The 26,137-nt window shown below is 35.7% G+C and overlaps 4 protein-coding genes across 7 annotated transcripts; 1 reads left to right on the forward strand and 3 right to left on the reverse strand.

Moving 5' to 3' along the window:
* Window positions 1–1,960: 1,960 nt before the first annotated feature.
* Window positions 1,961–3,136, forward strand: LOC141658469 (ethylene-responsive transcription factor ERF035-like). The gene has a single exon (XM_074465416.1). The coding sequence runs from the start codon at window positions 2,017–2,019 to the stop codon at window positions 2,914–2,916; it is 900 nt and encodes a 299-aa protein (XP_074321517.1). The 5' UTR covers window positions 1,961–2,016; the 3' UTR covers window positions 2,917–3,136.
* Window positions 3,137–7,655: 4,519 nt separating this feature from the next.
* LOC141585968 (uncharacterized) lies at window positions 7,656–13,055 on the reverse strand. 4 transcript variants are annotated; one of them, XM_074407055.1, is made up of 6 exons: window positions 12,924–13,055; window positions 10,999–11,127; window positions 10,864–10,913; window positions 9,864–9,961; window positions 9,178–9,459; window positions 7,656–8,368 (listed from the first exon to the last, which is right to left on the reverse strand). In XM_074407055.1, exons 1-6 carry the CDS (start codon window positions 12,974–12,976, stop codon window positions 7,916–7,918), a joined length of 1,065 nt encoding a protein of 354 aa, XP_074263156.1. In that variant the 5' UTR covers window positions 12,977–13,055; the 3' UTR covers window positions 7,656–7,915. The 4 variants fall into 4 exon arrangements, with proteins under 4 accessions (XP_074263156.1, XP_074263157.1, XP_074263159.1 ...); XM_074407056.1 differs by lacking the exon at window positions 12,924–13,055 and adding an exon at window positions 11,652–11,766; XM_074407058.1 differs by lacking the exon at window positions 9,864–9,961 and having other exon boundaries at window positions 7,706–8,368; window positions 12,924–13,037.
* Window positions 13,056–13,607: 552 nt separating this feature from the next.
* LOC141585967 (uncharacterized) lies at window positions 13,608–20,295 on the reverse strand. The gene is made up of 9 exons (XM_074407054.1): window positions 20,017–20,295; window positions 18,780–18,844; window positions 18,325–18,457; window positions 17,406–17,673; window positions 15,960–16,088; window positions 15,820–15,869; window positions 15,596–15,693; window positions 15,225–15,512; window positions 13,608–14,348 (listed from the first exon to the last, which is right to left on the reverse strand). Exons 2-9 carry the CDS (start codon window positions 18,780–18,782, stop codon window positions 13,884–13,886), a joined length of 1,434 nt encoding a protein of 477 aa, XP_074263155.1. The 5' UTR covers window positions 18,783–18,844; window positions 20,017–20,295; the 3' UTR covers window positions 13,608–13,883.
* A 766-nt stretch (window positions 20,296–21,061) lies between these two features.
* LOC141585969 (type III polyketide synthase A) lies at window positions 21,062–23,410 on the reverse strand. The gene is made up of 2 exons (XM_074407059.1): window positions 23,153–23,410; window positions 21,062–22,328 (listed from the first exon to the last, which is right to left on the reverse strand). The coding sequence occupies exons 1-2, from the start codon at window positions 23,346–23,348 to the stop codon at window positions 21,355–21,357; spliced, it is 1,170 nt and encodes a 389-aa protein (XP_074263160.1). The 5' UTR covers window positions 23,349–23,410; the 3' UTR covers window positions 21,062–21,354.
* Between the last annotated feature and the right edge of the window lie 2,727 nt (window positions 23,411–26,137).

Consider the following 26,137-nt stretch of genomic DNA (forward strand, 5'->3'; position numbering starts at 1 on the left):
TTTCTAGAATCTAGAGTATTTTAATTTAAATCATGAATTCTAAATAATAGGCTGCAAATCATGCAAGTAATGCTATACGAGTACTAATTATCTTTTGTAGGTATAGGTGGCATACAAAACTTGTGCGGATTACGAAGTATATACAAATGTCCCACATAGAGGGAATTGAGGTATTCAAATAAATTAGTCCATGTGTTACACAAAGGAGTCACTATTTACCTTTTTCTTTGTAATGTAATATACGCTATATTATTGCAGATCTCAGTTAGTTAGCTTAATTGTCAACGTCATAAAAGATAATACTCATGATCGATGTAAATTCAAATTTCGTCACCAACAAATTGACCCTTTTGACTCCCTTTGTATCGAACAAAACATACGATATATTCTAATAATAAATGATCGAAATTAGGGAAATATCAAGAAAGATTTAACATAATGACTACAATCAAGTTTGGTTACTATACTAAATCTCAAATTTAGATTCCTCACTACCTCACATTACTTGTGGAATGAATAATTACATATAGAGTACATGATTACATTGATTAGAATACAATTATTATACAAACACTAATGATACTTTAGTTAGGTAGACAAGTATAAATCAAATGACATCACCCTAGATCGATTGGAAATTGATTTTCTTTTACAAATCTCAATTATATCAATAAACTCTAATTTTTGTTGGTCAATTATCATACATCAATCAACAATGCAACTAATCCTTGGGTCTACCACAAGTTATTTTTATCAATGTTGTTGAATTGGAAACTTCAAAAGGTCCATATATTACTCCATTTTTAGCTTTTAAAGTGAAAACTTTTAGTATCGCCCATTATACCACGTCATCATATATCTTAATCAACGAGAAAATTAGAATAACCGAGTAAAATTATGCAAAGAAAGTTTTTTAAAATTAAAAAAATGTGTTGTATCTATTAATTACGGCTTATATATAATAATAACAGCACATGAAACTTTGCGTACCCAATACCTTATGGAATTTTCCTGAATATTAGAAAATATTAATGAATAAAACTCCAAAATATGAAATTAAAAAAAAAAGTTTGAGACATTTAAGAATAAGTCTCTTGTATAACGGTTTTATAATATCACTGTAAAATCATTAGAAAACGTTGATGCCTTTATCATTGAAAAACAGTGATTGGTGAAAGTTAATTTTATTGAGATTAATTTGGTAAAATACATGGTATGTTTTTTTTTTTCAATAAAACTTATGTAAAACAATTTTATACAAGAATTATTGATTTTGTATACACCAAATAAAAACAAATTCTCTAATATGAACGATATACCGAAAAATGTCAAATAAAAATACAGAGTAGTTGACAAAATTAAAAATGTTTTTTAGTATGAAAAAATTGGATCTCTAGAACCGTTATAATGATAATGATAATATAACACCCGTGCATGTATCAATCAAGTATGCCACATGGGGTATCTTACAAACTAAAATGAACTGTAATACCATCAATTTTGCCAAAACAAGGGTCTTCTTTTCCTTTTCTCCTACCCCCTTTAAACCTTTTTTTTTTTTTTGCCATAATATTCCCTTCGTTCCGATCAATAGTGTTATCTGTTGTATTATGTTTGGCGCCAACTAAGAAAATATAAGAGATGTAATAGGAAGTAATATTCGAATATTACGGTAATATTGATAGTTCATGATAGAATATTATTATGATCGTATTTCTGTAATATTCGAATATTATTTTCTGTCAAGATTGATTTTGAACCACACAAATTACCAATCTCTTATATCCAATGACAAAAAACCCACAAAAATATACAAAAAATGAAAAAATAATTATTGATTAATACAGCCCAAAACGAAAATGAATAACTTCTCACCGGGACGAAGTAATAATACTCTTAAAAAGTTATATATTTATATTCATATATATATAAACCTCCTCTACCCTTGTTTTCCTCTCAAGTAAGCAACAATATATATACACACATAAAACCTCTTATAAAATTCCTACCCACATTATGGAACCACATACATCTCCATTTGAAACTTTAGACATATTCTTCCAAACATCTATGTCTCCATTGTCTACCTCTATCTCACCTTATATCACAACCGCAACCACAACCACAACCACGACCACGACCAGTGCCAGTATCAGTATATCTCTATCTTCATCTTCAGCTTCTGACTCGATCTCTTCAAATACCCAAATGGGCATTAAGAAAGTGTCCAAAAAAGTAAAATTGGACTCAAGTGTACGTGATAATCGATCCAAGGGGCAAAATGGTCATAATAATAATAATAATATTTGTGACCATGATAATGTGCCCGTGACACACAAAGAGATAACGTATAGAGGGGTACGTAAAAGAAGTTGGGGAAAATGGGTGTCCGAAATTAGAGAGCCTAGAAAAAAATCAAGAATATGGCTAGGGACGTATCCAACGGCCGAGATGGCGGCTCGAGCCCATGACGTGGCGGCTTTAGCAATCAAGGGTGAAAATGCATTCCTCAATTTTCCAAAACAAGCTCATATGTTACCTCGACCGGCCTCTACATGTCCTAAGGACATTCAAGTCGCAGCTAATAAAGCTGCTACTGAAGCTGAGCTGACGATCACCCAATGCCACGTCAGCCCATCTAGCTCTATGTCCTCAACTACCACAAATTTGTCGTCTAGTGAGGGTAACTGTGAGTGGTCAAGCTCTGTGGAGCCCACTTGGCCACGTGGCGGTGACGATGAGGAGTCATTGTTTGACTTGCCTGACCTTGTGCTTGATGGTACATCTCAAAGGAATGGAGGGTATTTTGGTCATTCTGCATGGCAGCTTGAACAAGAAGGAGGGGAAGTTATGTTTGGGCTTGAAGACCATGATCCACGGCCCAATTGTTTATGGGTGGGTTTATTAGACAAGTAGTTGGTATAATTTTAATTTTAATTTTAATTAAGATTAGAATTGTTAATTATACATTTAATTTAATTAATTGTTATGTAAGTACAAAAGATGGTCAATAGTTTTGTGTTAGTATTGATCATAGCATATTTATTTAGAATTCAAAAGAAGTAGCACATGTTAGGCAATTAGTCAAACTTGCATCAAGTCATACATGAACTACTCTTAGTTTCGTGTCATTTTAAAGTAAAATTTCTACTAGTAAGATGTAAAGTTGAGAAGTTTTAGTAAAAACATTGCATTTCTAGTATTTCCTCCTAAAAGTATTAAACAATCACAGTTTTATTGTACCAGACACCAATGTCTAATCATATAAGTCGAATTACAGAATTAGATATCAGCTTTAAGAGTCACGAGAAACTGTTATAAGATACTCGTAAATATCTTAAGTTGAGTTGATATAGAGTATAAAATTAAAAGGGGTTGAGTTCAATAGTGGTGCCAGGAACGAACTACAAATTAATGTAATAAAGTAAAAAAAAAAAAACTTTTATCAAAACTTTTAATATTTTCATTGTTCAGCGAGGACGACGGCTTGACCTCGCCATGATCGGGCAATATTAACATTAAGTTTTGCAAGTTAATAATTGGAAATGAAAGTGGACAATTCTCCTTGAAATAGTGCTTGACTTATGGTGTGCTAGAAGCTATAGAATATGAAATTCCCACCTACATTTTGTAAGATTAATATAGTAACTTGTTGCACTACAATTTGATAAGTTATCAATTCAAATTCCGATTCCTTAACTAGTTGCGAGTTACAGGCCGATGAACCGTTTTGATTTTGTGTTAAATAGTCAGGTACGGAATATGTGATTCACATGATATGAGCGTAATTCATGCATAACTTGACCATTGACTATGGATTATTTTGGGAGTAGTAGAGATGGAAAAAAAAACATTGGCCACCATGAGGGAGACCGGCAACAGTAAGTGGATTATACATCTGATGTAGTACATCAGATAGTATAGTTTTTGAGCATCAAGATAAAGTTTTTGAGTTTTAATCTAAAAATTTTGAGTTTTATTTTAAAGTTTTTGAGCTTATTTACTTAAAACTTTAATTTCAAAAAGTTATATTATAACTCAAAAAAATTACATATAAGCTCAAAAAAAATTAATTTTTGACATCATAAAATTAAAATGTAATTTATAAACTCTATAGTACTCGAAAAAAATACACAAAAACTCAAAAAGTCATTAAGTATGATGTATTACATCCGATGTACAATCCTTTTTCTCGACCGGCAATTTCTATTTTTTTTACGACAACTAAATTAAACACGAAAATTCGTATTCTAGTCGACGACATACAATATTTTAGTTATAACATAAAATTGTACCCGTACCCGTCATCATTGTGGATACCTTCAATATTTCGACAAAATCCAAACATATGGATTACGAAGTACTCCCTCCGTCTCACTCAATAGTTTACCGTTGCTTTATACACGATTATTAAGGTAAGGAGAGAGGAATAAGTTGACAATTATTAGAAAATCAAAAGTAACTTGAGATGAGAAAATGTAAAGGTCTCACCCACATGGGTCGGTTTGTTTACTACAGTAGAAAAAAAAAAGTGTAAACTATTGACTGAAACACCCGAAAAAATAAATTAAAGTGCAAACTATTGACCGTGACGGAGGGAGTACTATTTTAGTGTTGATCAGAGTCATGCAAGGGTATGATCCCCTTCCAAGTATTTTTTTTTTTTTTTTTTTGACAACAGTAGGAGAATAACTTACAATGTTCCACAAGATACAACGTAAGCTACTCGACTAGGTAGCACCGGAAACTCTACAGCTAAGTCTAGCACTACAAAGCCATACCTAAGACATACATAAAACTTATTTAAAACTGAAACAACAACATAAAGAAGAACAAGCTCCTCGGTGATAGGAAGGATAAGGACGGAAGGATGACCACGAATAAACATAGTAGATTTACACAATATTTCTATCCGCACAAATTCTCATCTGGGACGGTCGTAAATTACAAGACATCTCAATCCTGGGAAAACAAGAAAAACGTGCACCAGAAGGGAAGTAATAGTAGAAAGATGCTATATGTGGCCTACACTATTTACCTTTAGCATAAGGCAGGAGTGCAGCACCCAGAAAAGGAAAGAATGCAAGATATAAAGGAGTAAAAGGGTAGAAAAGTAGAAAAAGAAACCAATGAATTCCTAGTTTAGTAGATGTACTCTCCAACTTTGTTGCACAAAGAAGTTTTGTACCATATAAATAAAGAATAACACCTCGTGGTAAAAGTAGTTGTGACTTGTGACCCTTATATATGTAGTTGGTCTTGCTTCGGACGGACCATTTTGGTCTGAAGTAATAAGACGAGATTTTGTAACCATTTTACAGCCAAATGTGACCATTATTGAAAAACAAGTTACCATAAGCTGTAACACTGGGTGTACCATTGTGGTTACATTTAACCATAAAATGATCACATATTCCCGTCTGGAACTTCAGACAAAAATTGACCGTCTGAAACAAGAATATGCGTTATATATTAGGTTACCCTATAATTTGCCTTCCACAAATACACATTCCTAAATCCTAATTATGCAATAACGGTTCTAAAGGATATACAAAACTCGCGACTTTTATAAATGAATATAAGAAAGTCGATAACCAAGGCGGACAACAATAATTTTGAGGAAACAGTATTTTCCACAATCTCGAATCCTTTCACCGGATTTCTAAAGAGGAAGACCATTTATATTAATCTAACTGTTCCCCAATTAGTAGATTATACAACCAGTTGTATACGGTTGTATGGTGTAGAATCCGAGCTGTGTACTAAAGTTTTCGAGTTTTGTTAAAAAGAATCCGAGCTATGCTTTAAAGTTTTTGAACTCACACACTTAAACATAAAAAAAATACACTCATACAAAACTCAATAAAATTGCACATAAGCTCGACTTAATGCATATGGTTGTATAATGTTTATTATACAACTGGTTGTATAGTAATATTTGTGACTGTTCCCTTGGTGGTAGTTGATTGTTCCATACTTCCGTAGTTCTATATGGTATGTGATTACAACAACAACATCAGAGCTTAATCCCAAATTGATTTGGGGTCGGCTGTCATGAATCATCTTTTAGAACCGTCCATGTGATTGTTCCAAATAAATCAGTACTCCATAACTTGGCAAGAATGTTTTTTTTTTTTTGTAGAATTGAAAAGATGTATTACATAAGGGTCAGACTCTCCGAGCCCATAATACATCCATTACTAAAAGCTACAACAGTATCAGTAATATAAACTAATAAACCTAAGATAGTATGGAGTACAACGGAGTATTGATAACGAGCGATTGCAACAGCTTCACCATCACAACTAACTTCCAGAGACCGCTGATACATATGAACCGCCAGGTGGCAAAAACAAGGTGTACTTACGCTCTTGCGAAAAGAACGTAGATAAAAAAGGTGAAAAGCAAGACGACGAAGTCTGCCATTAGTGGAGATAACTCTCCTACACCGCAGTAATCTCAAGAGAAGACGGAAGTTTTATACATTTGATTTGGGCGGTTAAACCGCCACTCGATAATGTTTCCTTGCGAGCCAGCTGCGATGTTCGTTATTTGGATTGGTAAGAATTAAAGCGGAATCATAACGTCCACTTGATAATGTACTCTACCACTCAAAAACATTTCAGAAAAGTTGCGCTATTATAACAATGCTCTCATAACGAGTGACAGAATACATTTCCTTTTTAACGTTATCATTCTCGTTTAGTTCTTTACCAATTCAAATGGAGAACAAATCACAGCTGGCTAGTAAGGGAATCCAATGATTACAAAAAGAGCATAAATAATTATTCCGTACTCAGTAATTCACTATCATAGCAGTGACCCACAAAAGCAAAAGAAATTATTGAATCTTACCACGTGAAAGAGGATAAATAATTATTGAATCAATTAGTCTTTCTATAGACGGGTATATCCGTCTATTGCTATAGACGGGTCAAATACAATGAAAGTGGTGACATTTTCTGCCCTCACCACCCCACTTGTTATTTGTCCTATTAAGAAAGTCGTATTATATTTGGCCCGTCTTTCATTATAAACGGATACTGTCCGTCTATAATGAGAATTTGTGTTAGCCAATACTACAAACTTGAAAAAGAGACAATTTTGGGTAAATATTACTGTAATGTTTAAATTGGGAATTTATGAATGACATAATTGTCAGGCATGGGTTAAATATGAGGGCTATGCATGCTCCTATATCTGAGACATGACCATTTTCTACACTTAAACAAAGGCAATCTTCTGCCAGAAATTTGCCAGCCAACTGTACAAAAGAAAGCACAACTTATAGAATACGATGGTCTCACCGTGAAAAAATTACTCGGCATTCATTTACTGCTCATAAAGTGATAAGAAATTAAGAATATATGCACAAGGTATCAAAATTCTCAAGTTCCTACAACCAAATATTGACAAGGTTATTTACAAATACTACTCCATATCAAATAAGACCATTATATGTCGTACTACTGTGTTACATGAGAGTATGAGACGAAGTGTAGATTATTACTCGATCTATACTACAATGACTTTCTTATGGGTACATTTCATTTTGTCAACAATAATCTTCGTTGTTTCGGTTATATATCTTCTCCCTGCTCATAAACTTTTATCAATTATCGCTACTTTTCATTAGTCGAATATCGTACTACTAATTAGGCAAAACAAAAAAATTACTGCAAGACGGAGCACAGAGGGAGTACATCAGTAAACTGATCTTATGCGACAGTCACAAATACAAGCACCACACTGAAAGGAAAACACGCGCACACAGACACAGACACAGACACCGACACCGACACCAAGATAGACCAAGAAAACTAACCCGACTCGAGTAACTTGATCCAAGACACGAACGAAGGAGCCACAAATTACCAGACAAACACACCCTCCAGCTTATTCATCCTTCAAGGCTTCAAGCAAAGTTCCAGTTCTTGCTTTGGCCTGTTTCCAGGAGCAACTGTAACAGAGCCTCGCATACTTGTGAAGAACTAGCTTCATATGAACTATCCTTCACAGAAGAAAACACCAGCCACTGGTGGTCTAGCTTGCGGCTAGGGCGCACCACGACTGATCCAGGGACTTCAGCATCACGACGAGTCACAAGCCCGTCACTTTTTTCTCCGTACTTGGTCTGAACAACACAGGCAGTCGCCGCCATTGCAGCCCCTGAAGGCACTATCACCTCGTGTCTCCCTGTCAGGCAAAGGTCTATGTTTGCCATATGAGTCAATGTCGCCATTGCAGCTGAAGATATTTCGGCTTCAGTGTGGAATGATACTACCGGAATTTCTTTTGGCAAGGAATGTTTCCTTAGAAATTCCCTTCTTTTCTCATATGTCAAGTCTTCTAATGCTCGAACATCGCCCTTATGGTTCATGGACAGGTATTGAAGCATAACAGCAAATCAGTAACTAATGCACATACTCGATCCTTAAAACAATTAAACATTAGCACACTGCCTCAAAGCCAACTCTGTTGAGAGTTACGACAATACAGCTGTACTTTAGAAGACATGAAAAGCCTACTACTAACTTACCTGATAAACTTAAAGTCCTGAACCGAATCTGGCCTATCACAATAATTAACCCCGACCTCATCATGACCCAAAGGTCCCTAACTGGTCAACCAAATACGACTTGACCTGGAATTCTAGAAAAGTTATATTGCTTTGAAAAAACCCAACCCATTTTAACGCGACCTAAAATAGACCCTAGTAACCTGATTGCTAGCTCTTGATGTATAAAGCCTAATTCTGTAATTCATGAGCTGAAAACACAGAATTCTAGATATTTAGATGAAATAGTATTGATAGGTTGATCGCTACAGTCAAAGGTGGATAATATAGATTATAATATTATATCGAGAGAGTAAATCAAGAAAAATTCTTGGGTACACCGGGTGTACCACGTCATCGTACACCCGAGCCAATAAGATTATTAGAATTATCCACATTTTCCATAAATAATAAAGCAAAATCTAAATGGAATATGTTTAAAGGTTTATCATTGGTTAGGGTGTACGATAATCTTGTACACCCGGTGTACCCAAGAATCTTTCGTAAATCAATAGTATAACTAGCGCAAACAATTCAGTGAACATTTGACTAGTTCCATGTTATTCCAAAGACAAAAGAACGAACAAACAAAAAAAAGAAAAAAACATAAAAATAATTACCTTGATAATATTAAAGACCAAGAACACGATGGCTCTAAGAAAAAGATCACCAAGTTGTCCTTGCCGGGCTATATCTGAAGCTAGAGGAGTACCACCATATGGACTTTGGGCTAAAGCCAAGCCAGCAACCTTGTCCTTGAGATCAAACCAATACATGGATAGAGCACCGGCTGCATCTAATCCACCTTTGCTATGGCCAAGCAGCATCACGCGTTTCTGAGACGTCCGATATATCTCCTCAATCTGTTGTTTCACATCTCTGGCATTTTTCTCTACTGATGCCTGTCAAGGAATACAAGCTTAGTAAAAGAAGCATGTAAACGAAAAAACCTCCTTAAGCAGTGGCGCATTTGGAAAGTTTTGTTTCTGGTCCTGCTATTAATTTGAAGATATTATTATACAAAAAATAAAGATTTTCAATATATACAGTATAAAGATTAAGCTTTTCGGGGCCGGAGGACCGGTCTCGTATTACGTGCATCTACCAACACCATAAGACCATAAGTATACTACAACATCAATGTTTCTCAAGTGCCTCAGATGCTCTCTACTATTACACGTTGGGGGTTTGGATCCATGTAACACTGCACTTTGTGTTGATTCAATACAGAGAGGCAGGTAACAAATGATACATGCTGAAAATTGGGTCGAGACTTGCGTTATGTGTGCTAGAAGCGAGTATTTACCTCACTGTGAATCTTAGCAATGTAGCAGGTGAGACCTAAATTCGTCAAGTGGGTTTTTGTGTTCACAAAGTAGAGCGGTACATGGTTGCTACCAAGGCCTGTCAACATGTAACATACTAATGAGTTGCAAGAGGTGCTAGCCAGGCTCTAACAAGGAAATTAGAGGAAGGCATCTTTCTCTGGATCAAGCCCTAGGGCCATAATAACTGATAAACAAAACAAACACAAGCTAAGCTAGTCCGAATCACATCTTAATGATAAATCAGCAACTACTGCTCCCTCCTATTCTTGCAATCGTTCATTTTTCTTTTTCGGCAAATCAAATGTAATTATCTCATTTCTATGTTCAGGAAATTATGGGGTCTAAAAGACTAAAACATCTCTTTTCAAAAATATATTACTTCCAAAGAATGGGAGGGAACATATCATATATGACACACAATTACCTCTCATAGTTTCATCATTGTTCATTTACCCTGATCAATTATCTAACGCAATTGTTCTGCTAAATATTAGCGCTGAAGCAAAAGAATAGGAGGGAGTAATAATAACAAAGACCAAATGGCGTAGCCAGAAATCTAGAATACAAGGGATATGATTCTTCAACTTGGCTGCAAGTGTCGCACACGGCGCTTAGCCGAGTCTCAAACATGACTATCTTGTAAATATGTTTCATGCTTTTTGTCTAAAATGAAATGTTATTGTGTTGGAACAATGGAGTGAGTGAAGTATCTAAGCAACATAAGTAAAAAATGTTTCCATTTATTAGGGAACTATAGCTAAGTTTCAGCTCTTGTGCAGATGCATTACAGAAATCAAGTGTTGTTAAGGCTTTAAGTATGATGGAGTGAGTGAAAAACCAAAGCAGCACAAGTACAAGGTCATCTAGTATCGTTGTCAGATGTTTCCTTTTATTAGGGATTTTTAGCTATGGTTCAGCTCTTATGCAGAACCATACACACATCAAGTGTTGTTTAAGCATGAAATTAATCTGTAATACCTGGAATAAGCAAATAAACCAGGGTATTGGGTAGCTTGTGGACTCCAAAACTGAGAAAAGAGATTACTAGATTAAAAAACGAGCAAAACTTTGAGAAAGTGGACAGAATACCAGAAGCAAAATTGGAATAGTTACCGGATGCTGTCAAGTATTTCCATAAACCTTCGAGTCCCATCAGTTACTGGTGGCATATATGGATCACGTTGCAGCCAACCAATGTCATCTGCAGATCCGCGAATATATTTCCGAGTTCTTTCAGCAAGCCTATAGCATCACAATCACCATCAAGAGGATGTAATGTTAGAGAACAATTACTTTAACCCAAATTAATTATTTCATAAAGATGTTATAACAGATTAAGAGCTAAAAGAAGAGCCTGTATCCTTCAGTGGACAATGTCACTAATACTGTAGTACAACAACATTATGCTATTTAGGACGGATTGACGGGTGGATGACATCTATTAAAAAATGCATGGACAATTTCCCTCAACCTACTTCTAAGGCAGAAAATGTATGTAGCCCTAACCTTGTGCTGAAATTAGAAGGGTGTTTGTATGATCTATAACAAAATGTGTCGGAGATTCATCGGTTGAATTCTAATCCACTAATTTAACCTGTCTAACAAAGGATTCTGATTAGGGCAAGGTAACGGGTGGGATGAACTCGGTCTTATCACTTTGTTGAAAACAGAAGGCTAAATCTACAGGACCCATAGTAAATAAAATAGTGTCATCGACTAACTGCTACTTCAGGCATACTGCACATGCTCAAAGCTGCATAACTTACATTGAAAGCAGCATGGTCACGGAAAAAACAACAGATGACAAATTCGAAAGAATCTACAGCAAGAGTGAAGTAGAGATTGTTGCAGCCAAAGATGGCAAAGAAGATGAAGAATTTATAGAGCTAGAACCTGAAACAATCATATGCTGGTTTTGCGAGAGAGGAATAATCTAGTTTTAAGGAATCATATGCTGATAAACATTCTCAGGAGATTAATGCTCTAACTCCACTAAGAAAGAAAAATGTGGTTGAAGAGAATGCATCATTATCATGATGGGATACGCAGAGCACTAGAGCCATAGAAGTGAACCTTTATCACATGAAAAAGCAGCCATTTGTTGAGTTATTAGGATTTATTAAAATTTAGTCTCATCAAGAATCAAAAACTTAAACAGACAAGCTACGTTTAACTTTAAAACCTCTCTAACAACGGTTTCCTAAATAACCATACTCAATGATCTCCCTACCAAACACCATTTAACATTTACTGAGGTTACCTATGATTCTCACGACTATATAGAACTGTATGATTATCACACTGTAACAAAGCCCAAAAAAAAAGTACAAAAAGTCAGGTAAGACACTTCATTCCTTTCTACATTTCCAGGGTCACGCATCCGTTACAGCCTACTAATCTTCATCACATGTATGCGTCGGTATTTCATGACCCAAAACTCTGAAATTATATCACAACTTTGGGTACAGGGACACAAATGAAATTTATCCTTACTTGAAAGTGCACTACATCCAAGCCTATTGAGTGCATCGCATAACTAAGGGTGATTTCCAAATTTCAACTCATTTCTATCAAGTGTGACATTGACATTATCCACCACGAACCAACTATGGCTTCCATCCTTTATCCAAGCTTACTTAATACTAATAAACAGAAAAAGGGACACACTCCCGCATAGCTCTAATCAGAGCTGCAAAATCAGGCTTTCAGATTTCAACTAGGATATCCAAAAAATTATGTATCAAACTATCAATGGATTTCCTCGGCAGATACATCTGATAACTGTTAATTCAACTCAATTACATCATCGTCTAGATATCCATGAAGAAGTTACTCACTCCATCATCCTCTTTAAATTATTACCGCGATTTCCCATTCACGAAAATAGATTTGAGCTCGGGAATGGAATATTAAAAAGGTTGGAAAATGACACTAACAGAATTGGTCTCAACTTATCCAAAGAGCATAAGAAAAAGGAAGAAAAAGCAGGCAATATCAAGCATATCAACTTATCCAAAGAATGTTTAAGTGAAACTGACTGGTTTGTTGTCAACAGGCCACAGGAGAATGTTGAAGTCTTTTTTTTTGGCATTTTATACTCGACTCTTATCTGATGTTTCCTGGCTCGTCAATGTTGTTTTCAGTTACTGCCCCTCCTAAATACCAATCAATCAGTGACATCGTCATGACATTAAATAATCTCTGTGATGAATGAGGAACCTATTGATGAGCCCGGGTCTTGGTTGTCGCTCATACAGATGCTTGATTCCATCTCGAAGTACATGCAAAAACGTAGTCACAGGATTCTGTCATGTTAAAACAAGAAACAACAATATATTTGGATGGTTAGTCAATAATAATACGCTTTACCAAGTTCCTAAATACTTTGATTTACAATGAACATTTTAAGCAACTCAACCAACAATAAGTAAGCGACACAAGTACGTGAAAGAAGTCTCCGACTTGCCAAAAGGAATGTTTTATGTTACATTAAGTTGCTTTGATAAAGCTCAAACGTTGTGCTTAAATGAATACCATTGAGCCACTGCACATTCAACAAACATTACCGAAGTTGCCTCAATGTGCGCTAGACTAGAGACAGGTTAAGGGGTCAGATGTGCATACCATTACCTTGTGTTGACAACAAGGACAATATCCTTTCAGACAACCTGTAAAAAAATGGTTATTGCTGCAAAAAATGTTACCCAGAAATATCAGCCGTCTTGCACCTCAAAACATCATTTTCACTGCAAATTCACACGTTCATTGTTGACGTCTATTACAAGTGTGCCAATGACTTCATATGAATCTTACAGCAGCAGAAGTTACAAAAACTGGAACTAAAACACCAGAATTACACCATTGTGTAGTTCGAAGGTTACAAAATAAGACAGAGGTGAACCTTTGTGCCTCAACTAAACTATGGGATTACACTAGATACATAGCACCCTGACAGATTATGAAGCAGAAAACATATGTTTTCAAACCTATAAGAGAGGTCATTCATCTTTCACACCGTGTCCATTTTGCTTCCTCTGTTCTATTTCCATGAGTAACTGCAAAAGGGCCTCACATACCTGTGATGCATTTGCTTCAGACGTGTCATCGTTCAAAGAAGAATACACCATCCAAGCGTGATCCAACTTGCGCTTTGGCCGCACCACAACCGAGCCAGGGACTTCGGCATCAAGGCAAGTCACAAGGCCATCACTTTTCTGACCATACCTAACCTGAAGCAACTGGGCACATGCCGCCATGGCAGCACCAAGAGGTATCATCACCGGTATCTTTGCAGCCTGGCCTAGCTCAGCATGTGCCACATGAGATAATGTTGCTAGTACAGCTGGCGAGATTTTAGCTTCTGTGTGGAATGAAACAACCGGAAGTTCTTTAGGCAAGGGATTTCTCTTCAGAAATTCCCGCCTTTTTTCGTATGTCAAATCTTCCAAAGCTTGCAGATCCCCCTTCAATGTTAAGGACAAGAAACAGTCAGTCAGCAGCACATACGGTATAAGATTACAGTGATAAGTCAGAAATAGTAGAGATCTTGAACATTTCATTCCCAGTGTTTCTTTGAACATTTTAAAGAATATCTAGAGAAAAATTTGTTTTTTTACTATTTATACGACAAAATATTAAAAATAGCGGAATAAGGAGGAGCTGGAATTGCTGGATGCATGAAGCTTTACACTATGTTAACACCATAAAGAAGCTATTTACGAATTACCCATAATGAAAATAGTGTTGGAAGTTGCACTAAATGACCCAACTTCACAATAAAAAGAAGCATATACAGTTTATTATGCTATGCCATTTTGCTTTGTATTATCATAAAATAGAACTAACAGAAAATATTAAATTTAGTGTCTCGTTACGCCAAAATAAGCTTCTTTTAGGGTGTGTTTGGATTGAGGGATTTGAAGGGAAAAGATAGGGAGGGAGAGTAGGGGATTTAAAATCCCTTGTTTGGATAGCGAGTATCAAGCGTGAAATATCTTCATTTTTTTACAGGAAGCTAACTTTTGGTAGAAGAAAACGACCAATCATAATTGATATCGAAAAAATGTCTTTTACTTTGTCAAAAATGGGCTTTTGGTGAAAGCTTGGAGGAAATCCTCGGAAAACGTTGGTGGTTTGGAAAAAAATTTATGAAGGGTGGGAGTTTAAAAAATGAGGTATAAAAAATCTGGGAGTTATGAATTAACTCTAAATACCTCGAGCTAACTTATGTCATGGGTTTCATATAAAAGGGCCTTCATGAAGAAAACAAAAATTTCTCAGCTCACAATCTTGTCAATAGGAGCCAAATAAGTAAGAGAAAACGGACAACAAAATCTTACCTTAATTACTTTACAGATCAGGATTTCCATGATTTTTCGTGCATTAAAATAATCGCCTAGTTGACCTTCTCGAAGGATATCTGAAGCTATTGGACTGCCACCGTAAGGGCTCTGAGCTAATGCCAAGCCAGCTACCTTATCCTTCAAATCAGGCCAATACATAGATAAAGCAGCCGCAGCATCTATTCCTCCTTTGCTATGACCAAGCAACATGACACGTTTATTGGAACCCCAGTAAATCTCCTCAATATAATCTTTCAATTCTGTTGCATTTTTCTCGACTGAAGCCTGTTACAGAACATATGTTCAGCAATGTAAGGAATACATAATATGCATAGAACGCTGCCTTCAATACAATTCCAAGTAATTACCTCACTGTGAATCTTGGCAATATGACACGTTAAACCCATCTTTGAGAAGTAGGTTTTTGTGTTGGAAAAATAGAGTGGTCCGTGGTTACTAAAAAGACCTATAAATATACCAATGAGATATAGTCAAACGCGTGGGGATTTGACCAAATAATGCACAATCTCTAGCTAGTACCCATGTGTTCTACGCAGTATGTCACTATTCATAAAAGAGCAATGTTTAGTACCTGGAACCAACAAGTAAATCACCGACTTTGGGAGCCTGTGGACACCATGACTGACAAAGGAAATAGTTTATCAAAATGAACACACACAGTGACCTAGATATTGAAACAGCAAGAGGCCAATTGGACTGTTGGAGTAGTACCCGATGCTATCTAGAATTTCCATAAATCTTTCAGTTCCATCTTCCACTGGAGGCATAGCTGGATCACGTTGAAGCCAGCCAATATCATCTGCTGATCCATGAACAGTCCTCCGTGCTCGCTGGATAAGCCTGTCATCAGGATAACACATAAAAAACCAACATGAGAAATAAATAAGACGACGCCACATAATGTTTAACGAATTTACTGGAAGTCCCTTCTTTGATAGCATTTCAAACTCATGGCAAACCTACGTTACTCCGACTCGGCTGTAACTGTCGGACATGATACAGTGTGGGAGTGTCAGATACGGTTCCGTGGAGTTTCAATTTTTTGTTCTAAAATGAAGTGTCGTGTTGTCTGGGCATAATGTCGGACATGTGACCAACGCAGTATTGGAGTAACATAGTGGCAAACACTTCAACAGCCATCTAGTTAGCACAGAGCCATGGACACAAAAGTAAAAAACCTAAACATTAACAAAAGTAGAAGCCTTTACCGTAGCAAAGATTTAAAAAAAAAAACTAAAACAAGGGAAAACCGTAAAGACACTAAAGCCAACGGATGTCAATGAGAGTGCAGATTTTTCAGCAAACTTTTTCATGACAGCTTCTCAGTCAGCCAAACCAAATTTCGAACCCTCTCTGACACAACCAAGTTTTAACTTTTGCAATTTTTTTTCTGTGAGGGGGGTTTTGAAAACGTTAAGGAAGAATTGTGTCAGAGGGAGTACAACACTAAGTGATTTCCAAATAATAAAATTTACAAAACCATCAATTAAGTAGAGACAAAGAAAGAAAAAAAACACCTACAAACAAAAGAGAAGAAAAAAAACCCAAAAGGATCAATCCAGAGGAACCTTTTGCTGTAGACATGATTAAACGGGGCTACTCAAGCATCATAAGAAAAGGATAATGTTTAAGAGTAGAAATTCATGAATGTATTTTGCTGTAATAAACAACAAACACCCATTCCAATCATAGTAGTTTTAGGGTATTACGTATAAATCAGTGACTACTGACTAGTAGGAGACGTGTGAGCTACGGTGATTTGCTATTACTGGTGCGTACAGAATCAGCTTTAGTATCCAAGGGGTGAGGCTGAACAGACAATTAAACAGCCAATTATTAACATATTACAGCTACTGAAGAGCAATTGGATTAACCAAACCAGATATCCTCTCATCCCATCATCATTACCAAAGAGGCTACCTCTCCAACCCTTGCCCTTTAGGTCCTTAACCAAAACCGGGTCAACCAATCTAATACTTTAAGAAAAGAGAAGCGCATAAGGCTTTAAGAAAGTACATTTCTGAAAGTAGGATTGTGGCTGGGCACATTATCGAATAATAGCAGCATAAAAAAGCTGACCCTTGTCTCCATTGAGAATTATATGCACTGATCTTATCATAGAAGTGCTAGTACCTATGAAATGTAAAGAGATCTTACCCCTGAAAGAGTGAAATGCCGGTACCAGCAGAAGTTGAAACAACTAAAGCACCAGAAGTGTCTGATGAAGAGTTTGCTGCTCCTCTTACAATGCCATTTTGAGATTCTGGCACATCGGTTGGCATGTCAGTTGAGCTTGAATGTCTAGAATCACTTCTAGACCCTTCAGTCAAATACAGCTGACCCCTAGAAAGCGGACCAGATTGTTCTGATACCAAAGGCAACAATTCATGTTCATCTCTAACGTCATCTCTTGTCGTGCCTTGATCTACAGCATCAGCAAGATAGTAGGATAAGCTAACTTGCACAACACCATTACAGAAAAAGAAACGTAATTCTAATTTCTAAGACCATCTTCATCGAGATACTCCAGGAAATCAGTATAAAAAATGCAGCTTCTCATAATTGCATGAAAAAACAAGATGTGTCAGAAACATAAAATACTTGTGCAGGCATGCCAGCAATATTTATTGAGTATAACTAACATTGGAATTACAAATAATTTAGTTTGTTATATTAGCAGAAGTTCCTATGTTTGAAATCCATAAAAAGTGCAACTATACAGTTTCAAACAAAATGTAGTAACCCCTGATCCGATTTGATAAAAGCTGCCTGCCCTAACAATGTAAAACGGCCACTAAAGAAGTATGAGCCTATGATATGTAGATACACAGAGCAAGAAATAATTTGGTTAACACACGACAGCAAATTGTACTCCGTATTAAACAAGAGAACGTATACTCGGTATTTTAAAAGCTACAGTTGCCTGGCTCTAAAGATCCTAAATAAATCAAATTGTCCCTAAAACCTTCAAGAGGGGATCTCATCCTCAATGCAAAACATTTTTAAAATAAGATGGCACAAAACACACAGAACACCAAAAGCAGAGTTGTCGTTATAATAACAAGAAATTCCTCACCAGAAAATCCAGGGAAACAACTGGTTATATATGATGTTGTATCACTAAGATAAGAAGCAGCATCGCTGAGAGCTGGTACTGAAGTAAAAAGCGGAGGCACGACCCTTCCATTACCCAATCCACTATTCTGAGCCTGTGGAAATCAAATTATGTTTCAAAATATTAGAATGAAGCATATATCACTAACTTGACATCACGCAGATCTTGTATGTAACTCCAAGTCTACAGTAGAGGAATACTAAACATCGAACATTTTCAAACATATCTACCTGCCTTCATCCTACTAGCTAGATCATTACCTGATAAACCGTTGATAGGTCATGCAAGATGCGACAATTACGAGAAAAAAAGTGCACGAAAAAAAAAATAACCAAAAAAAAACGGAGCCCTACGAATCTACAACAGAGACCATGAACATCATCTTTCGTAGAACCCTTGATAAGACAAATAATTACCATTAAAGACGGGCTTGAATCAGCATATCACAAAGTCTCAACGTCCATATATCAAGCAAAAACTCCTGACATGCAAAAATGTGGATGCATAAGAATGAGTCCGATCAAATCCAGAGTATCTCCTTGTTTTACACCAATACCGTGCGAACATTGACATAAATAGACTCAAGTATTCCAACGGCCAGCTTAACGACGATGAATGTGTACCCATAGAAATCACGCTCTAAGTCTGTTCAGCTAATTCAGGTTTCATAAAGCATAACAGACAGTGATAGCTTCAATTACAGAAAATAAGAACAAATCATATAGACTCTCAAAACAGCACCATATAAAGTGTTATCTGATCAGTAACATAAAATCAAACAATTGCTACCATATCTAGCGGCTAGCCACATAGTAACATAATCATCTTACAAGTATAACACGTACACGGCTAATAAAAAAGTAACATATGAGCATATGACAATCAAATTTCCAGAACTTTCGGAAAACAACATTTCTAACACAAATTAACGTTTGGAGATAAATTACATTATACTGTTAGACGAGGGACATCTTTTATCAACAGAATATGAACATGTTTCGTCAACGGCCAAACCTAATAATAGAGAATAGTATAACGGTAAATATACAATTGTAAATACTTCATAAATAACAAAAATACATCCATGGATCAACCAAAAAAAACCAGAGAACTCAGACGACATACGGCGAAAAATTACGAAAGATTAGCGTATGAGTTATGACAATCAAACTACCAGAAATTCAAACATACACCTACTATTTCAAACACAATCGATCAATCAATAAATAAAACCTACAAAAACTCGAGAAAAAAACATCAACAAACGGCGCAAAATTAACAAAGACAAACGTATGACAATCAAATTTCCAGAAATTGAAACACACAGCAACGAACAACTACATTCTTAACATATATTTAGGTTAACAGCTTATATAAACAAAATAGATGAACATAAACGATCAATCAATCAGGAAAACCTAGAAAAACTGGAAAAATAATCAACACCTACGGCGCAAATTAACCAAAAGTAACGTATGACAATCAAATTTCCAGAAATTAAAACACATAATTACATCCTTAACACAAATTTAGTTTAGCACATAATTTAAACAATAAATCGAACAAAAATCAATCAGAAAAACTAAAGAGAACTAGAAAAGGCATCATAATGCGGCGAAATTGAACAGATTAATTGCAGAAACGGAAAATTACCGATAAAAAGGGGTGAAAATGATGAACCCTAAAAATTGAGGAAATTGATTAGCGAATTAAGAATGATTGAGAAATAATAATTGCGATTAGCGATGATAATAACAAATGCTTCAAGTTAAGAGCGAGAGTTTCATGGAAATTTTTGGTGGGAAAAATATTAACGAACGAGAGTAAAGCTAAAACTACAACGAAGGATTTGATACGACACCGTTTGTTTGGAAATGTCGCTCTTTCCCGATATGGTTTGTCACTAGTTTTACACGTAATGAATAAGGAAACGGTAAAACGAGTAATTTTGAGTTTATTGATATACACGTGTTTAGCTTCAAGTAGAGTTTCCCATTTATTAAGTCGGGTTTATTTGACTCGCGGAATAAGCGAGTAGCAACAAGATATTTTTAAGAAAAATACAAGTCTGGCCTACTAACTCGTAAAATTTAACGTGAACTCGGCCATGTTCGACGTAAAGCTGCGTTTGATCACCTTTAAGACAAGTATAACTACTCGCGCTAGGGTTTTGTTGTTAAGGGGATGTGCCTGTTGTGGTGAACGTTTTGGTTAATAATGTTACACACCTAGTTGTGCACTCGTGCCTAGTTGATCGCGGCGCTGACGAGCAACATTTTTATCGATTTTGGTAATCATCGCAATGTGTTTGGAGGGTTTGAGTGATATGATGGAATTAGTGAGATTATGCTTTGGTAGTCGAAAATGTGGCACGATTGAAATTGAGATTTACATTATGGCTTTTGCTTTTAATTTCGCGATGATGTTATTGTTTAATCTAAGCATTGATGTGTAGTTGGACAAGTTGTGTTTTGAGAAAAGTTACGAAAATTGTGTCATTAGATGCGTAAACTATACTTTAATTAATAAATATTACATAACCTTTGATTAGGAACATTTGGTTTCCAAAAATATGAAAATGACTCATACAAAGAGGAGAGAGAGTATTATCTATCAAGTAGTTTGAGTTTTATGACTTTAGTTACTAAAATTAGCAAGTAATAAGGTGCTGACTTGCTATTCATAGAGGATCAATAGATTAACTCGGATCAAATAATTAACTAGCACTCCGTACATCATTACATATGTCGTTGCACTATATTTAATTATTGAACTCATTATATACTCATTTTGTAAACCATAAATCCGAAATGAGCTTTCATTGCTTACATGTAGTAATAGAACTCAATCAACTCATGACTAAAAAAGCAACATATATATATTTATAAATTCAAGTAAAATCTTACTTGAAAATTACATTAAAAACATCATTCTTAATTAAGAAAAAAAACAAACATGGATTTTATTAAGCAACACATGTAAATGCTTCAATCAAAGGCTACGCATAAGAATACCTTCAAAGGTAATCCCAGGCCCAAATGCTAAGCCCAAACCCCATTCTTCACCACCACCTTCTACACTCCTTAATTTGTCCCTCATATACTCCATCACATACAAAATAGTATTACTACTCACATTTCCAAAGTCCATCAATGCCCTTCTACTACACTCCAACTTATCCACACTTAACTTTAGAGTATTCTCGAGTCGATTCATAATCGCTGGGCCGCCAGGGTGAACGGCCCAGAACATATCATTGAACTCTGTAACACCTGATTTATTCATAAGTTTCCTACAGAATTCCTCGATGTTTTCCTCAATTTTTTGAGGCAGGTCTCGACCAAGTTTGAAATTAATACCTTCTTCAGTAAGGCACCCATCGATAACATTATGGGTCCCGGGCAAGAATTGTTGGACCGCGTAATTAAGCTCCATAAACGGACGTTCTCGACTAAAATCAGGATTTGAACCAATAATACAAGCGGCCGCTCCATCACCAAAAAGGGCCGCGCCAACAAGGTCATAAGGCCGGTCCTTGTTAGGAGGGCGAAAGCCCAAAATAGTGGTTTCAGACGTGGTCAATAAAACTCGACTTCCAGGATTGTTCTCAGCAATGTCCTTAGCCACCCTTAAACCGGTCACCCCACCGTAACAACCCAAGAAATAAAGCATAACCCGACCCACATCCGGGTTAAGTCCAAGTTCGGTAGCAAGATATAGGTCTCCCCCGGGTAATCGGATCTCACTCGACGAAACATAGACAATGTGGGTTATGTCTTGGGCCGGCCGGCCCCATTCATTGATACAAACTAAACTTGCTTCTAAGGCCATTTTTACAACAGCTGGATTTGCTATTTCTAGCCTTTGTTTGATTGTTGGTGTGCCTTCAGTTGCTAATTCAGGATAATTCTCCAAAATTTCCTTGGACAAAACTGTGTATCTTGTTTTCACTGTTGTTGTCTTGCCTAAATCACCAAAAACAAGGATCAAATGTGAATATTGTTAAGCTAAATAATCAAGTATAGGAAATTTAATCGCGATGATAAAAATATGAATAGGGCTAAATGATCAAAGCATAGGAAATTTAATCACAAAAGATCGGTAAGTTACAAAATCAAAGTTAAGAAAACGCGACAATTGAAGAAAGAACCAAATAAGTTTATGTACATATATCCAAAACTTTTTATAAACTGATAAACTCGATATATATTAAACCGTCTTACCGGAGACACATGTCATAGGACATAAACTCGATATATGTTGGCAACTTTTGTTAAACCGTCTTACTGGAGACATATGTCAGAAGACATAGTATAATGTTAAGAAAACAAGACATTGACCAATATCATTTAATGAACTTATGAACCAATACTCGTCTTACCGCGAAAATCTAAAGATTTACCACCCAAAAACATTTCATAATCGCGATGGTAAAAATACGAATTGGACTAGACTTTGTTTCGTGTTATAGAACGATCCTATTCACAAAAAGATTGGTAAGTTACAAAATCAAAGTTAAAAGAAAACGCGACACTTGAAGAAAGAACCTTGGCTGATTCTGCTAAACCGTTTTACTGAAGACATACGTCATATGATTAATATAATAATCTCAAGAAAACAAGACATTGACAATAACATTTAATGAATTTATGAACCAATAACAAAAAAAATCGTCTTACCGCAAAAACTAATAAATTTGGCAACCAAAACATTTCGTAAACTTAATATGTTGTACAACTTATAAAAAAACCGTTTTACCAGAGACTTCTGTTTAACAAGATTAACTTACAGAGTCGTTCCAATTTCTCCTTGACAGCCAAATCATGACAATTGGTGTCACGGATGTAACCTTCAACCAAAAGCTCTTGAGGAATGAGTTGCTGAGGGAAAGCCTTACCAAGAGCTAGCACAGTTGCCTTTCCTGGTGTCGGAAGGCGACCACTTGTCGAAAACTTACCATTATGATGATCATTAGTCTTCATCATTGCAAGATTATTTGCAAATCTTGCTACAAAATGGGTGATTTAATTTGTAAGACACATAAGATTATAGGAGGTATTTATAGATGTGAAGATTTATAGCTTTACTCTAAGAAGAAATTAGGTGAACATGCATGAAAGTAGCATGAATAGAAATATAATGCAGTAATTTTTGCAAAAAAACAGGTTTTATTTAGTTCACAAGAATTAGCATTTGGGGGAAAATTGTGTGAAATTTTTTCCAAGGAAAAACAATCTTTTAACTTCAAAAAATACATATTATTATGCATGACTCCTCTGTTGCATGCTCTGTAAGACTGTAACTCTATCATGATCACCGTATACAATTTCATCGCGGTCCTAGATCAAGATTCAGCTTAAATTAATTTCTAAATTCAGAACGAATTCTATAATCGACGAGGATGAAACTTTTAGATTAGTGAAACAAGATACAGTTGGAATTTCTGCTTTGGAAAGTATCACTATTCATTAGTATAGAAATGAAGCAAATATAACATCTAAGCATGAGCATTTGGTCATGAAATGGTTACATTCTATTAAAAAAATGGTGGCATTTGATGCGTCTTATTTCAGATCGTCTGAAACAAGACTTATTGAATAGTATAACATCTAAGCATGAGCATAAGCATAACTCAATTCATAGTTACTTGTATAGGAACTACTTATTATGTGTAAATGTAACTACTCTTCAATCAATGATTTGTTCTACTCGGTACTAGTATACAAATTGCGTTAAGAACTGCATCGAACGATTGATTAAAGAAATTAGCCCGTTTAGGCTGACATCAAAGAATAGTTCTAATGACTAGATATGTATGGACCTATGGTTATATGCCCTATGTCACATTCTACAAAATGTTCGAGGCCTTATGTTGCACCTAACTAGCTATAAGTGTCGGACACATTTAGACTCTAGATTATGAAAACGAACATGTTTAACGTCTAATTTTAGGTGTTCATCAATAGCCATGTCAACTCGGAAGAAGTATTATCATACTATCATACAGTATAATCATGAGAAATTCCTGCGTCCTACTGGAGGACGTCCTCCCTACCCCAAAGGAGGATTTTACAATATTTAATTTTCCGTATAATCATATTGGTACGCCGTACGCTACATGTAACCAAACTGAAATGTCGAAGAAAAACCAACAAATGCCAGTTAAAACAAATCTCCTCGATACTCGATTGTAACTATAGTTTGATTCAACTACAACTTCTTCTCGCAAATCAGTCAACATTTTAATTATCTTTATCATTTGATCTTATCTCGCAAATTAATAAAACTTTATCTTTTAACTAATCTTAGCAGAATCCTTCATAAGCTAAACTTGATCCAATTAACAGAAGTTGATAATAACTTAAACTCTACAAATTAAGATTCAACATTTAACAACACTCAAAACACTCCCACTCAGATCACTATAAATACTCTCAAATTTACACTTAATAATCATCAACAAAAATCACTACTTCATAAATCATAATCACACTCGAAAAACAAAAAACATCGAAAAATGAAGACCGTCTTGATTGTCCTCCTCGCATTCCTAGCCTTATCCTCACTTGCATTAGCACAAGAACAACAACAACAAAATGATGCTGAACAACAATATGCATTATATGCACAGCAACTGGCTAACCAAGGCGTGTCGCCGCAATGGTTTTTTCCACACCCATTCTTTTTTCCACATCCGTTCATTCGTCCACCTCATTTTCCACGACCCCATTTCCCGTCTCTTCCACCAATGTCAGCACCGGAATTTCCGTTCCATCACCCAATTAACCCGCCAAAACACCCTGACTTGAGTCCGTGTGTGGATGATTTCCGTTCGTTTTTGAAAAGTCATAAGTTGTCTTTAAGTTCAGGGTGTTGCTCTGTTCTTAAGGATGTCCAAATCCCTTCTGTTAAGGCTTTTGTTACCAAACAATGCTCTGGTTCTTCTTCTTAGGAGTTATATAATGGGTGGTCATAACGCAACTCGGAAATATTTAATCTAGGACTTATTAGCTGAATAAATAAATAAATCACTTATCTTTGGTGATTTCAGGCGTAGTTACATAATGGGTGGTTATAACGCCACTCAAAAATATAGTATCTAGGACTTATTAGCTGAATAAATAAATCACTTATCTTTGGTGATTTCAGGCGTATGTAGTTATATAATGGGTGGTTTAGTGGTTATAACGCCACTCGAGAATATAGAATCTAGGATTTATTAGTTGAATAAATAAATCAGTTAGCTTTGGTGATTTTGAGTAGTTATTATTTTGTAGTTGCTAGACTTTGATGGCCAAAGTATCAAAACTACAAATATTATGTTTAATTATTTATGTTTATGAATGTTATTTTCCTTTTTTAGTCCATTTCTCTATTCTATTAACAAATGAATTTCATCGTAAAATTAATTGAAAATAGAAAGTAAAACAATTGAAATGATTGACTTTATATAATGATATGTGAGAGGATGGTATCGATCCTTGATACGAACCGATATTGCCCTAACATTATAAGACAATAATAATAGGAATGTCATATGTCAACCCATTATGGTAATGCAATAGTAGATAGATGCATTTTATCATGGCAAAGGCAAACTGATTCCATATCATCACAAAGGCTTGCTAAGTTCAAAGTCAAATGATGGCATACCTTGATTATTTTTTTAAGTAATTTTTTCGGTAGAATGGCATACTTGATTATGAGATGCCAATTCAACGGCTAAAGAAGTTGTGCTACCATTGTGTGGCCCGCCCTAGTCATTGCTAGGATC

This window comes from Silene latifolia, chromosome 6 (assembly GCF_048544455.1).
Source record: "Silene latifolia isolate original U9 population chromosome 6, ASM4854445v1, whole genome shotgun sequence".
Classification (NCBI taxonomy): Eukaryota; Viridiplantae; Streptophyta; class Magnoliopsida; order Caryophyllales; family Caryophyllaceae; genus Silene; species Silene latifolia.